Source organism: Mesoplodon bidens, assembly GCF_964165515.1.
Source record: "Mesoplodon bidens genome assembly, chromosome: 11".
NCBI lineage: Eukaryota > Metazoa > Chordata > Mammalia > Artiodactyla > Ziphiidae > Mesoplodon > Mesoplodon bidens.
This window is the reverse complement of record NC_138167.1, coordinates 89,201,682-89,214,584: the sequence shown is the minus strand read 5'-3', so window position 1 is coordinate 89,214,584 and position 12,903 is coordinate 89,201,682. Positions and strand designations below refer to the sequence as shown.

General features: G+C 36.5%; 1 protein-coding gene across 3 annotated transcripts in view; it reads right to left on the bottom strand.

The window, feature by feature from the left end:
* Positions 1-12,903, bottom strand: part of KITLG (KIT ligand) — a 91,194-nt gene that overhangs the window by 19,709 nt on the left and 58,582 nt on the right. For all 3 annotated transcript variants that reach the window (XM_081249476.1, XM_081249477.1, XM_081249478.1), the window contains 3 exons: positions 5,041-5,211; positions 3,609-3,768; positions 3,088-3,171 (listed from right to left, as the gene is read on the bottom strand). In XM_081249476.1, coding sequence (XP_081105602.1) covers positions 3,088-3,171; positions 3,609-3,768; positions 5,041-5,211 — 415 coding nt within the window. The remainder of the gene's footprint in view (positions 1-3,087; positions 3,172-3,608; positions 3,769-5,040; positions 5,212-12,903) is intronic.

Here is a 12,903-nt window from a genome sequence, read left to right as displayed (position 1 = left end):
TTTTGCTGTGAACCTTAAACTGCTCTAAAACAGTAAGGTCTTAATTAAAAAAAAACTTTAATGGCAAAATGAAAATTTACTGGAAGAAAAATTTAGCAGATTAGAGATGCCAGAAAAGCCGGGGAACTTGAAAACAGATAGGTTGAAATTATTCACTTTGAAGACTAGAGGGAAGAGAGGTTGGAAAAAAAAAAAAACTGAACAAAACCTCCATGATCTGTGAGACTGATATTATCAAATTGCCTAACATATGTGCGATTGGTACATGTGTGATTATACGTGTGTGTGATTCCTCTCAAAAGGAGCTGAGAATGAAGAAAAAAATGTTTGGAAAAATTATGGCCAAATTTCCCCCAAATTTGAGGAAAATAAGCTTGCTTGACAAGCAACAAGAAAACCACTCCTAGGTGCATCTTTTTTAAGCTCCTAAACAGAAAAAAATTTTGAAAGGCAGAGGGGAAAAATGATCCAGTACATACAAGGAAAAACATCAAAGAAATGCTGCCTGCCTTTTTGTCAGAAACAACAGAAGCACGAAGACAATGGAGTGACATCTTTAAAGGACTCAGAAAAAAAAATTCTTTTAACCCAGAACTCCATGTCTAGTAAAAATTACCTGTAATACTGAAGACAAAGACATTTTTCAATTAAAAGAAAAAAAAAATTGTTTTGGTGGCAACAGATCTGCACTACAAGAAATGCTAAAGGAAGCTCTTCAGCCAGAAAGGAATTAACACTAGACAGAAATTTGGATTTACAAGAGAGAATGAGGAGTAACAAGAAATAATAAATATGTGGGTAAATATAAAAGATTTTTTTCCCTTCTTTTACTTCTTTAAAAGACATATGATGGTTTAAAGTAATAATTTTAAGACTGCATTGTGGGGCTTATAACCTATGTAGATATATATGTCAACACAGCACAAAAGATGGTTGTGGGCAAGTGGAACTATCCTGCTTCAAGGTTCTTCTATTGTTTCTGGATGTGCTACAACATTAACTCTAAGTAGAATGTTACAAGTGAAGGTGTATGTAGTAATTCCTAAAGCAACCACAAAATGACGTCAAGAGGTGCTGTTGAAAAGCCAACAGAGTAATTAAAATAGAACACTAAAAAAAAAAAAAAAAAAAAAAGAACACAAAAGAGGTCTGTAAAGGAGGAACAGAGTATCAATAAACAAATGGGGCCAATAACAAAACGGTAGACCCACATCCAACCATACCAATAACTGTACTAAATACAAATAGATGAAACACTGTAATTAAAAGTAAAGTACTAGATAAAATAGCAAGGCCCAACTATATCCTGTGTACACGAGATGTACTTTTAAAATAAAGACAATATGTTGAAAATGAAAGGAAGAAAAACGATATACATGAAAACAGTAACCAGAAGAAAGGCTGGCTCTACTAATGTCCGACAAAATCCACTTCAAGACAAGAGCTCTACCAGAGTTAGTATGGGATATTGCAATAATATATAAAGGTCAATTAATCAGGGAAGACATAACAATAATAAATGTATAAGCACCTAATAGTAGACCTGCAAAACAGAAGAAGCAAAAAACTCAGAACCAAAAGGAGAAATAACCAAATCCACAACCAAAAGGAAAGATTTTTAATGTCCCCCTCTCAGTAGGTAATAAAAAATTAGACAAAAAACTTAATAAGGATATAGAATATCTAAATAACACTATCAACTACTTGGATTAAATTTGAGAATACTACACCCAAAACTTGAATAATACTCATAAAATGTCTCAATAAATTTCGAAAGATTACAGTGTATGTTCTCTGACAATAGTGGAGTTAATAATAAGATATCTAGAAAAAACACATATTTTTAGACAACAACCCACTTTTATATTACCCATGAATCAAAGAAGAAATCACAAGGAGAATTACACATTAATATTTCCTAGTGAAATGCATAGATATTCACCTTTAGAAAGATAAATATTATAAATAGCCTCATCACAATTCAGGTCAGGTTTTGTTGGCAAAAATTCCAAAACAAATTGGATTTTAGAGCTTTTTCTTTTAATTTCTGAATTGTAGCATTGCTATTGTGGATTTGTATTAAATTGATTACTCCTTTTTACAGATAGGTCTTTGATGTCCTTGAACATATGAGAGTGCCCCATTACTAAGTCTTAAGGGATGACTTTCTTAGCTAAGATCAAAGGATGAATTTTTTCCTCCTACAGTTGCCATGAGGCTAGAGGGATCAGGATATTTAGTAAATCCAATGACCTTTATAGTGACCTTTGCCTACATTTGAAAGAAAGACATTAGACTTCCAGGTAACTGGGTTCTTCTTCACCACCGAGGACAGAAATCTCAGAGAAAGAATATTCTCCCCCAACATGTAATTTTATAGTAAAATAACAAAAATCATCAAATTTCCAAACACACAATAGTAAATAGTGATATACACAACAAAACAGAAAATATCCTTGGAATTTTATAAAACCAGCACTTGTATTTTCCATTTTAAAAGTCCATTTTTGTCAGGCAAATTCCATGTGAAATATATTTTAAGTCAACAATGAAAAAAGTTCATAAATCATACATCTCAAAGTAATTTTGGGCTTCCCTGGTGGCCCAGTGGTTGAGAGTCCGCCTGCTGATGCATGGGACACGGGTTCGTGCCCCGGTCCGGGAAGATCCCACATGCCGTGGATCGGCTGGGCCCGTGAGCCATGGCCGAAGAGCCTGCGCGTCTGGAGGCTGTGCTCCACAACGGGAGAGGCCACCACAGTGAGAGGCCCGTGTACCGCAAAAATAAATAAATAAATACATAAAATAAACATTAGAAAAAAAATAAATAAATAAAAGTAATTTTATGCCTTATTTAAAATAATCTTAGCAGAAAATTTATTGCCCCGATTAAACATTATCTCTAGCTATAGGGAAATCCAATTGCACAAACCTAATATTTAATTCTCAGGAAGATCATAACAGGAAGAATAGCAACAGAACAGCGTTAATAGTAATGATTGTAAAAATTTCCTTTAAAGCCCATGCAATACTCCTACAGATGCTAATTGGAGCCATGCATGCATTAAATCAGATACAGGTACTTACTATTACTGCTACTGCTGTCATTCCTAAGGGAACTGGCTGCAACAGGGGGTAACATAAATGGTTTTGTGACACTGACTCTGGAATCTAAATAGAAAGCAATAAGGTGTCAGTGTTGCATGGTGATTTACATAAAGTACAGAGTCCTCAAAAGGTGAAGTGCAATATCAGAGTACTTTCCAGGTCTGCTTCCCAAATCTAGATTATTCAGATTTGAGAAGGGGACATTAAGAAGACTGGAGGTGAAGAATAATATAATTGTACATTACTAGCAAATATCAGATAAAAATATGACTATCTCATATATTGTTTACTCATGCACAATAAGTGTTGTTTTGGCTTGAACACCAACAAATCTACAACTGTTTGTTTCTTTCATGCCACTGATATTTGCTTTTATATTAGACATACACACATCTTTCCCTAGCTACACATATATTTGAGTCAAAGGTAGATTCTTACCTATGCATATAAGATTCAAACTTGCTTTTTATACTTGTATTAGAAATGCTTATATGTCTTACCTTTTTCAGGACTTGATGTTGAAGACATCACACATTCACTAGTTTTAGAAGCCACCATCTTCAAGTCCTTGAAGGCATCAATGGATTTATTAAAAATTCCAAAGAATTTTTCAGGAGTAAACAGCCTAGGTTCTGGGCTTTTAGATGATTTTTTTACATTCTAGAAGAAGAAAAAAAATAGGATTATATTTTTCAAATAGTCTATAGATTTAACTGATGTCAAGGTAATAGACTATAAATGTGTCCTTGAGAGATTCAAGTGAAACGGACACTTTTAGACAACTGTTTTAACACATATAATTCAAATTGGTACTGCAGGGTAAATGATCCCATCCAGGTCAGTCTGGGGCTCAACTCTGGATAAAAGGAAGAGGGTGGTGGTGAGGGTGAGAAAGGTGAATACAACATCATAACAATGAAATAATCCTAACAACAAATTACAGACACTTTTCTTTAGAGATGCTCATTAAAATTATTACTCCTCATTAAAAAAAAATACCCCTTCATTAATACATGCTCCAAATAGCCAATAATTTAAAAGTCTGATGATAATAAGTACTGGCGAGGACATGGAGCCGAGGGGTCTCTTATAAATCACTGGAATGCCATAAATTGGCACATTTGCTATTATCTAGTAAAGTTGGACATGTGCCCATCCTGTGACCCAGAAACTCCACTTCTAGGTAAATACTCTGAGGAAGCTCTTGCACAACTGCACCAAGAGGCATATAAGAAAGTTATTCCCAGCAGTGTTTATAAACCCTTACACAGATAAACAGGAGAGTGGTTTAATAAACAGTGGTATATTGAATCAATGGAATGCTCTATAAACAGTTTAAAAAAAGAAAAAAAACTACAGCTTTATGCATCAGTGTGGACATATCTTATAAACATAACACAGAGTGAAAGAAGCAAGTCTCAAAAGAATAAAAAGAGTATGATTTTCTATAAAATCCTCCAAACAAGTCAAAGCTCTATTTTAGAAATTCATAATCACATGATTATCTATAAATAAAAGCAGGTAATGATAAGAGTTAACACCTATGTAGCACTTACTATGTACTACTCTATGATTAGTAAATGGACATTCTCTGGTATTTGGAATGCTCTTCCAGACATTGCCATTTACTGACCACCTAACTCATCTTTCAGGCCCCAATGCGTATGTTATTTCCTTCATGATACCTCGTCTAATATACCCTACTTTTTGTGACCTCTACTTCTTATCAATGCCATTAGCACACTATTTGTACTGATATGATTGATATAAAAAGAGATGTTAACTCTAAGAGATGTGCTCATCTTAAAAATTTTTTAATTAAAAATTTATAAATTAGAAATCTCACAAATATGCCCCCATCCCAGCCATGACCAATCAGCACAAGTTTTAGAGAAGAGTAATAAAAAGCAATCCCAATGAATACAAAGTTACCTCAAATGAGTGTTCTTCCATGCACTCCACAAGGTCATCGACTATTTTCACAAGTTTGTCTATGATAGAGTAATTACTCAAGCCTTCAGAAATATTTGAAAACTTGTCCAGAAGATCAGTCAAGCTGACTGACAATTGTTCCACCATCTCGCTTATCCAACAATGACTAGGCTGTAAGAAATTGAAAGAAAAGAAGATAAAGCACCTATTTTAAGTACAGGTGGATTACCTGTGGATTACCCTTCAAAGCCATCAATGTTTCAGTCATGGACTCTCGGACAAAGGATTTCCTTATATCAGAACAGGTTAGTTCTTATGTTTTGTTTAACTCATACCTAACATCTGTTTCAAAATTTACAAATGCATAAAGATCAGTGGAAACTGTTGATGGTAAAGATTTTGCTCTTCCATGGAAGTAAAATTAAGACAAGAAGAGCCAAGACAGAGCCCTTGACAAGGTTCAGATACTAATGGAATTTAAAAGAACTTCAGGCCCAGAGGAAACTACAAAAAAACTATTGTGGGAGAGAGTCCTAGTCTTCAAGGAACTTCCAGTCTTTTGGTGAATTGGAAAATGAATCAGTGGATTAATAATAGCTTATTTTTCTAAAGACCTTGATAGGTTTCAAGGCTTCTTCATAGATAAATTCCCGTGCGTGTGGTTTTTTTTTTTTTTTTTTTTGGCAGTACGCGGGCCTCCCACTGTTGTGGCCTCTCCCGTTGCAGAGCACAGGCTCCGGACGTGCAGGCTCAGCGGCCATGGCTCATGGACCCAGCCGCTCTGCGGCATGTGGGATCTTCCCGGACTGGGGCACGAACCCGTGTCCCCTGCATCGGCAAGAGAACTCTCAACCACTGTGCCACCAGGGAAGCCCCCCGTGCGTGTTTAAAAAAAAAAAAAAATGTAGCCCTGGCAGAATGTGGTCTGAGAGAGAAGTACATTTGCCTTAGTGGCAGGACCTGCTACATAATTTGTGGGGCCAATGGAAATGTATTTATTGCTTAAAAACATGTTCAAAAAAATGATTAAGAGTTTCAAGATGGCGACAGCAGAGAATGAAACCAAGCATGGAACCCCCTGCCCATGAAGCCAGACCTGCCCACTGGTTAGAAGCTCAAGCCTTGGAGTCAGGCATAACTGGGTTCAGTTCTGGCTGAGAGACTCCAGACAAGCTACATAAATTCTCTGAACCTCACTTTGCCTCTCTACAGAATGAGAATAATGGAAACAAGGTAGTTTTGAGGAGATGAGGTACATAATTTGAATGTAAGTTTCATAAAAGCAGTATTTTTATAAAATCTTGTTCCCTACAGTGTCTCCTGGGGCCTAGAACAGTGTCTATCATATGGGAGTTGCTCAGAAACTACTTGCTGAACTGATGTAGGTGTGATTTAAAAATGAATGAGAGGGGCTTACCTGGTGGCGCAGTGGTTAAGAATCCACCTGCCAATGCAGGGGACATGGGTTTGAGCCCTGGTCCAGGAAGATCCCACCGGCCGCGGAACAACTAAGCCCGTGAGCCACAACTACTGAGCCTGTGCTCTAGAGCCCGTGAGCCACAACTACTGAGCTTGTGTGCCACAACTACTGAAGCCCACGTGCCTAGAGCCTGTGCTCTGCAAGAAGAGAAGCCACTGCAATGAGAAGCCCACACAATGAAGAGTAGCCGCCGCTCACGGCAACTAGAGAAAGCCCGCGCACAGCAACAAAGACCCAAAACAGCCAAAAATAAAAATGAATGAGAAAAAATACTCCATCATAGGGGTCCATGTTTTTCTGGAAAGGGCTAGATGGTAAATATTTTAGGCTTTCTATGCCAAGAGGCAAAAATCAAGGATATTGTGTAGGTCCATTTATACAAGAGAAAATAAATTTCCACAAATTTTTTTATTACAAAGTTTAAAAGGTAATGATTATACTTGAATCTAATTTCTTTTGCATAATAATTGAATTTAGGTCTTCCCTGGTGGCGCAGTGGTTAAGAATTCGCCTGCCAATGCAGGGGACATGGGTTCGAGCCCTGGTCCAGGAAGATCCCACATGCCGTGGAGCAACTAAGCCCGTGCACCACAACTACTGAGCCTGAGCTCTAGAGCCCGCGATCCACAACTACTGAAGCCTGCGTGCCTAGAGCCCGTACCCTGCAACAAGAGAAGCCACCTCAATGAGAAGGCTGTACACTGCAACAAAGAGTAGCCCCCGCTCTCAGCAACTAGAGAAAACCCTTTTTGCATGTAGCAGCAAAGACCCAGTGCAGCCAAAAAGTAAATAAATGAATAAATAAATTTAAATTTTTTAAATTTAATTTCTTTTGTAATACAGGTCTACCAGTAAGAAGAATGGAATGCTTTATTTTGGGTCAACATTTTGCTTGGGGTTAAAAGCATTCTCTATCACCAAATAGACCGTAAATGTTTATCTGTAAAAAACAAACTCAGCTGCCTGTCCATATAAAAGTAGGCAGCAGACTGGATCTGGCCTATAGGGTATAGTTTGCCAACCCCCTGCTATAAATGGCTGTGGCTCAATAAAGGTTTAGATTATTAGGAAAAACTTCTTAGTATGTTAGAATGGATTATAATTTTTTTAATTAATGTGACATCACTTAAAATATAATAATTGGTCATAAATTCACATACTTGGCATACTGTAACGTTATCTTCTCTCTTATAAAGATCTTTTAAGTAAAGGTCCTGATTTATTTTTTTAACTCTGTTAAAATGTTATAGTGAGAAAAATAAGATAATTATTGGCAAAGATAAAATGGTCTTGGCTTATTAAGATCCTAAATAATTTTAAATGACTCCTATTGCAATAAAAATGTTGTAATCAGAGAGAGTAACTGATGCCATGTAAAACGAATAAAACCACTAAACTTTATTTCTTTACCTACCAGCAGAATATCTCTGTGGGGGAAGGTGGAGTAATTTATGTATTCTAAATTATACAAGAGGGCCATTTTATATTTATTTAACAGAACAGTTTTAATTAATATGATTCAGCTGAAAGGGAAACTGGCTTATCTACAGATAGGTAAGCTGCAATTTCTGGAAGCATTAAATGCCATTCAAAACTTTTAGGGAGTGTTGGCTCTGGCTTCAGATAAGTAGAATAAACAAACCCCTAAATGGGAATTAGTTCAATTAGGCCATTTCATTTGACTCATCAACCAAGTTCTCAAAGACTGTGTTTCCAAAACATGTTGAGAATGAACTCTTTGTTTTGTAAAATTAACGCTTATCTCAAGCATATGCAAGTTCATATTTGCATCATTAACAAGTCTCTTTACAAGCTGTCAGTCTTTCTTTTGGGGCTGACTGCTCTCCAAGTTTCCGTCTGTTTAGACAGTGATAATTCCCTTTAGATAGTCAGCCCTATCAGCAAGGGGCAGATTTCCTAGGATATAGGAAACAGCACATTCTGTAAATACTGCCTTAATTGTACTTATTCGGTAGAACGGCCTTCACCAATACGTTCATTCCGTTGAAACTGTGCAAATTTTTCCATGGCAAGCAGATCTCATGTATTAATCTTTTCAAACTCTGTCCTTGCTGCACTTTGTGAATAAGCTTGCCTGTCCTCTCAGATCCTCTGATGTGTAGGAACCAAAATCAAATTCCCTTGTTCTGAACTAAGGTACTCCTTTTGTTTCTGTGGTCTCTGCCTTAAATGAACAGGTTGGTTTTTTTGTTGTTGTTGTTTCTTTTTGGTTTTGTTTGTTTTCTGTTGCGTTTTTGTGGTTAAAGCAGAAAAGAGTTTGTTTATATGTTTCTTATTTTTAACTGGGAACGCTGGGGTACTTACTGCCACTTCTGTTTGTCTCTATTTTCAAATGAACTCTATGTTTACATTCCATATTCAAGTTCTTATTTAACTATGACTACTCGCCCCATGGCCACCCACCCTTGTTTTCACATACCTAATCAACAGTCCAAGCAATCAACTTTTCCGAGTAACATTTTCAATCCTACACCTCTAATTTCTTAGTTAAATCCTGGAAATCCCACAGTCTAATCCTAGCCCAATATCTGCCCTTTTAGGACATTGAGTCAATGTCCAATTGACTCAAAAAAACGGAGTCAATTTTTATGAAAAATTCGTTGATATTTGATATAAACTTCTGGACTACACTGCTGAAAAATATATTTCTAAACGTCTTTTTTTTTTTTTTTTTTTTTTTGCGGTATGCGGGCCTCTCACTGTTGTGACCTCTCCCGTTGCGGAGCACAGGCTCCGGACGCGCAGGCTCAGCAGCCATGGCTCACGGGCCCAGCCGCTCTGCGACATGTGGGATCTTCTCGGACCAGGGCACGAACCCGTGTCCCCTGCATCGCCAGGCGGACTCTCAACCACTGCACCACCAGGGAAGCCCTCTGTACCACCAGGGAAGCCCTCTAAACGTCTTTAACTGTATTTCATTCATTATTCATTCTTGGAAAAGACTAATCAATTCAAAGTTCTTTCTTGTCACTAAATTTGTTTAAACAGTTATATTTTAGCTTTTAAAGATTATTGAATTTATTAAAGATAAAATTGAGGTAAACAATATTAAATATTAGCCAGTTTTAACTTGTCTGCCTGCAAGAAAGGAAACCAGTTTTGACAAGACTATCAAGCAGTTTTGCATTTTCTTTTTAATTAAATATAGTCAATGATTTGCAGAGAGAACAAAACTCAGTGAACTAAATATTTCATTTCTGAGATGATAGGAAGTCTCTGTTTTTCACCTCTTCCTAGATTATGATTAGGAAATAGATAATTAAAAGTTTGAGGGTCACAAATTTAATTTTTTCCTTTACCTTAATAACAGGCATTATTGTCACTCTTTATCTTTCAGAGACCATTTTAAACAAATAGTTTTATATACATATTAACTCACAACATATATCAGAAGAATGTAAGATATACATAATGTTCTTTATTTCACTAGAAGAATGTGAAGAATTAATAAAGTTGATAAAGTCACACAAGATGCCAAAGAGATGATGTAAGGAGTACCTTTCAAATCCCTGAAGTACACATAATTTAATGTTTTATCCACCCCTATACATACAAAAAGAAATATAGTTTTTGCTTTGAAAAACTCCAAACTCCTTAACTCCATACTCTTAATTTCTTACCTTCTTTCTTGGTAGCCTCTGTCTTACATTTTATGGGTCAATTATAGCAGCTCTATTTAGGACTACGGGAGCAACACATGCTTTCTATTCATCTTTGTATGTGTGTGTGTATATATATATTATGTATATGTGTATATATGTATATAATATATATATATATACACGCACACACATATAACATGCATCATTCTAGAATGCTAACTGAATCAATGATATTGACTCATTGTCCTTCACCTGCTAGCGTGCTACCACAGAAGATCTGGGTAAAAACTGTGCACTTCCTGAGGGATTTTAAAATACCATAAGCACCAAATTAACGATTTAACTCAACAATTAAAGATATAAAAACTACTACAATTGAAAGCATTCTAAACATAACCAGGAGTATGACTGCTTCCAAAAACCAACAATGAAAATTTAAAATAGATGATATATGAATTTCATAAGATGTATGACATAATACCTCTGTGGACCCAGAACTGGTAAATTTGAGTCACTGGCTGAAATAAAAACATCCTGGGGACTTGCTAAATCTGGCCTGCTTTCTCCTCTCCATCCCCTGCTTCATTTTAGAAACTGTTCCAGTTTAATAGTTGAAAACATTTGCCACACTCTTCCACATGAGTCTTAGATGAAAAGAGAGTCTCTAAGAGCAGTCACCAAAAGCCTTTTGGAATTAGAATCTGAAAGTGGACAAAACATACTGTAACGTTTCTTCATGGATGCACTTGGCACTACTTTTCCATTTGGTAGCTGTCTTAGATACGTGTCTGCTTCCTTAGTGGGCCTCATGTAGTTGTCTGCACTGTGAGGGATTTCTCCACAACGGAGCTGGGGTAAAATATCCATTAGAGACTCAGAGGGAGGAAAGCCTGGCTCATAAACTATGAGGCTTCTGAGGAATAGTCACAGTGAGTCTTCACCCCATCTTCTAATCCAACCAACCTAATTACCAGGATTACCACCCAGTTTGATTGCTTTTGTTTTGTTTTCTTTAATGAGTGTCAATTCTCAATCTTGCCAGAATTAGAGGTATGGGTGCCCAGGGCACAAAAGCATTCCCTTCTTTCTTCTGTACTTCTAACATTTACCTCCTGGCTGGGCAGACAACAGAATCTAGAGCCATGCCACTGGAATCACAATGGTTTAGATCTGGAAGAAATGCTGAAGACCATCTGGTCCAGTCCCACCAATTTTATAAATGAGAAAACCAAGGCCTAAAGCAGTGAAGTGGCTTGCCAAGATTACACAACAAACTTAAAACAAATATTAGAAACCAAGATTCCCAGGCACTCGTCTAGTTCTTTTATCAGTGAATACAGTCAATGCACATACAGCTGCAGTATTTTCTTCTGCTGGGTTCTCCATGACTCATGTGGTCTCACATGTGGACGAGGCACACTCGTCCTTAACCTCAATTAAGAGATTTCTTAAGAACTGGAAATGGCTCTTTCTCATTTCAGTGAATCCAGAGCTATACTACGGAATGCAAATTTCTCCCAGCGATCCTTGCAACCAAAGAGCAAATGCTAATCGCCTTTAGCGAACTCTCTCTGGTTTTTACTCTTGGGGCTAGAAAGCTGACACTCCCTGCCACTCTCAAACATTCCATGGGCAGGCAGATTTAAAACATTCCTACAATAACACTTTGTAAAATATTGTGCACTCACATTACTACTGTAGAGTCTCCAAAATCTTAACTCCCTTTTAGATGAGCTGGGTTTTGTCGTTATTTTAGTCTTCTGTCTAAACAATTAATTTGGGTTTTCAGTGTTCACTGTAGACATCTAACTTTGCATTTTCTTGTTTCTATTAAAGTGATGTAGAAACCTCAATCTGATTAAGATGGTAATCAGTCCAAACACTATAAATATGTGATGTTTCCCGGGGCAGGCCTATAAATGGCCTCTGAACCAGACACAAAATAGCACCATGAGGAAAGATCAGCGTGGGGAGGTGAGGGCAGCAATGATGAACTAGAGGCTGTGTCTAATTCTAACTCTGTTAACACACTTTGTGATTTTAAGCAAGTCACTTATTCAGAACTTCAGTTTCTCTATAAAATACAGGGGTCTGTCTAATCTGTGCTAGCTGATAGGGGGTCGGTTAGCCACCTTCAGCTACTTATCACTCAAAATGTGGCCATTGTGACCAAGGAACTAAAATATTAGTTTTGCTTAACTAATTCAGTCTGTTGAAAGTTAAAAAATCAATACTTGATTTGGTGACTGGAAAACTTTTAAGTATGTTTGGAAAAGCTTAGGTATGGGAATATGCATTTTCAATTGTAAATTTTATAAAAAGCTAAATGAATCAATATTCCTGATGAAAATTTAATGTCTAACTGGAGTGTACTGTAGGTATGAAATACACAGTGGATTCTGAATAAATATAAAAAAATGAAAACTATCCCATTGATAATTTTATATTGATTGTAAGGTACAATGATAACATTTTGAATATACTGGACTAAATAAAACTTAATATACTTAATTTTTCCTGTTCCTTTTTAGTTTTTAAAATGTAGCTACTGGACAATTTAACATTACATATGCGGCTTCTATCAGATAGTAATGGTCTAGATGTTCTGAAAGTATCTTAATATAATCACTTATTTATGAAGATGGGCCCTATAGTTTGAGAATACAAAAGAGCCACTTAAAAATCGTATTTAATCTTATATTTTATTCATTTACCTAACATATTACACTTACTCCTTTGAAATACATACTCTATTATATG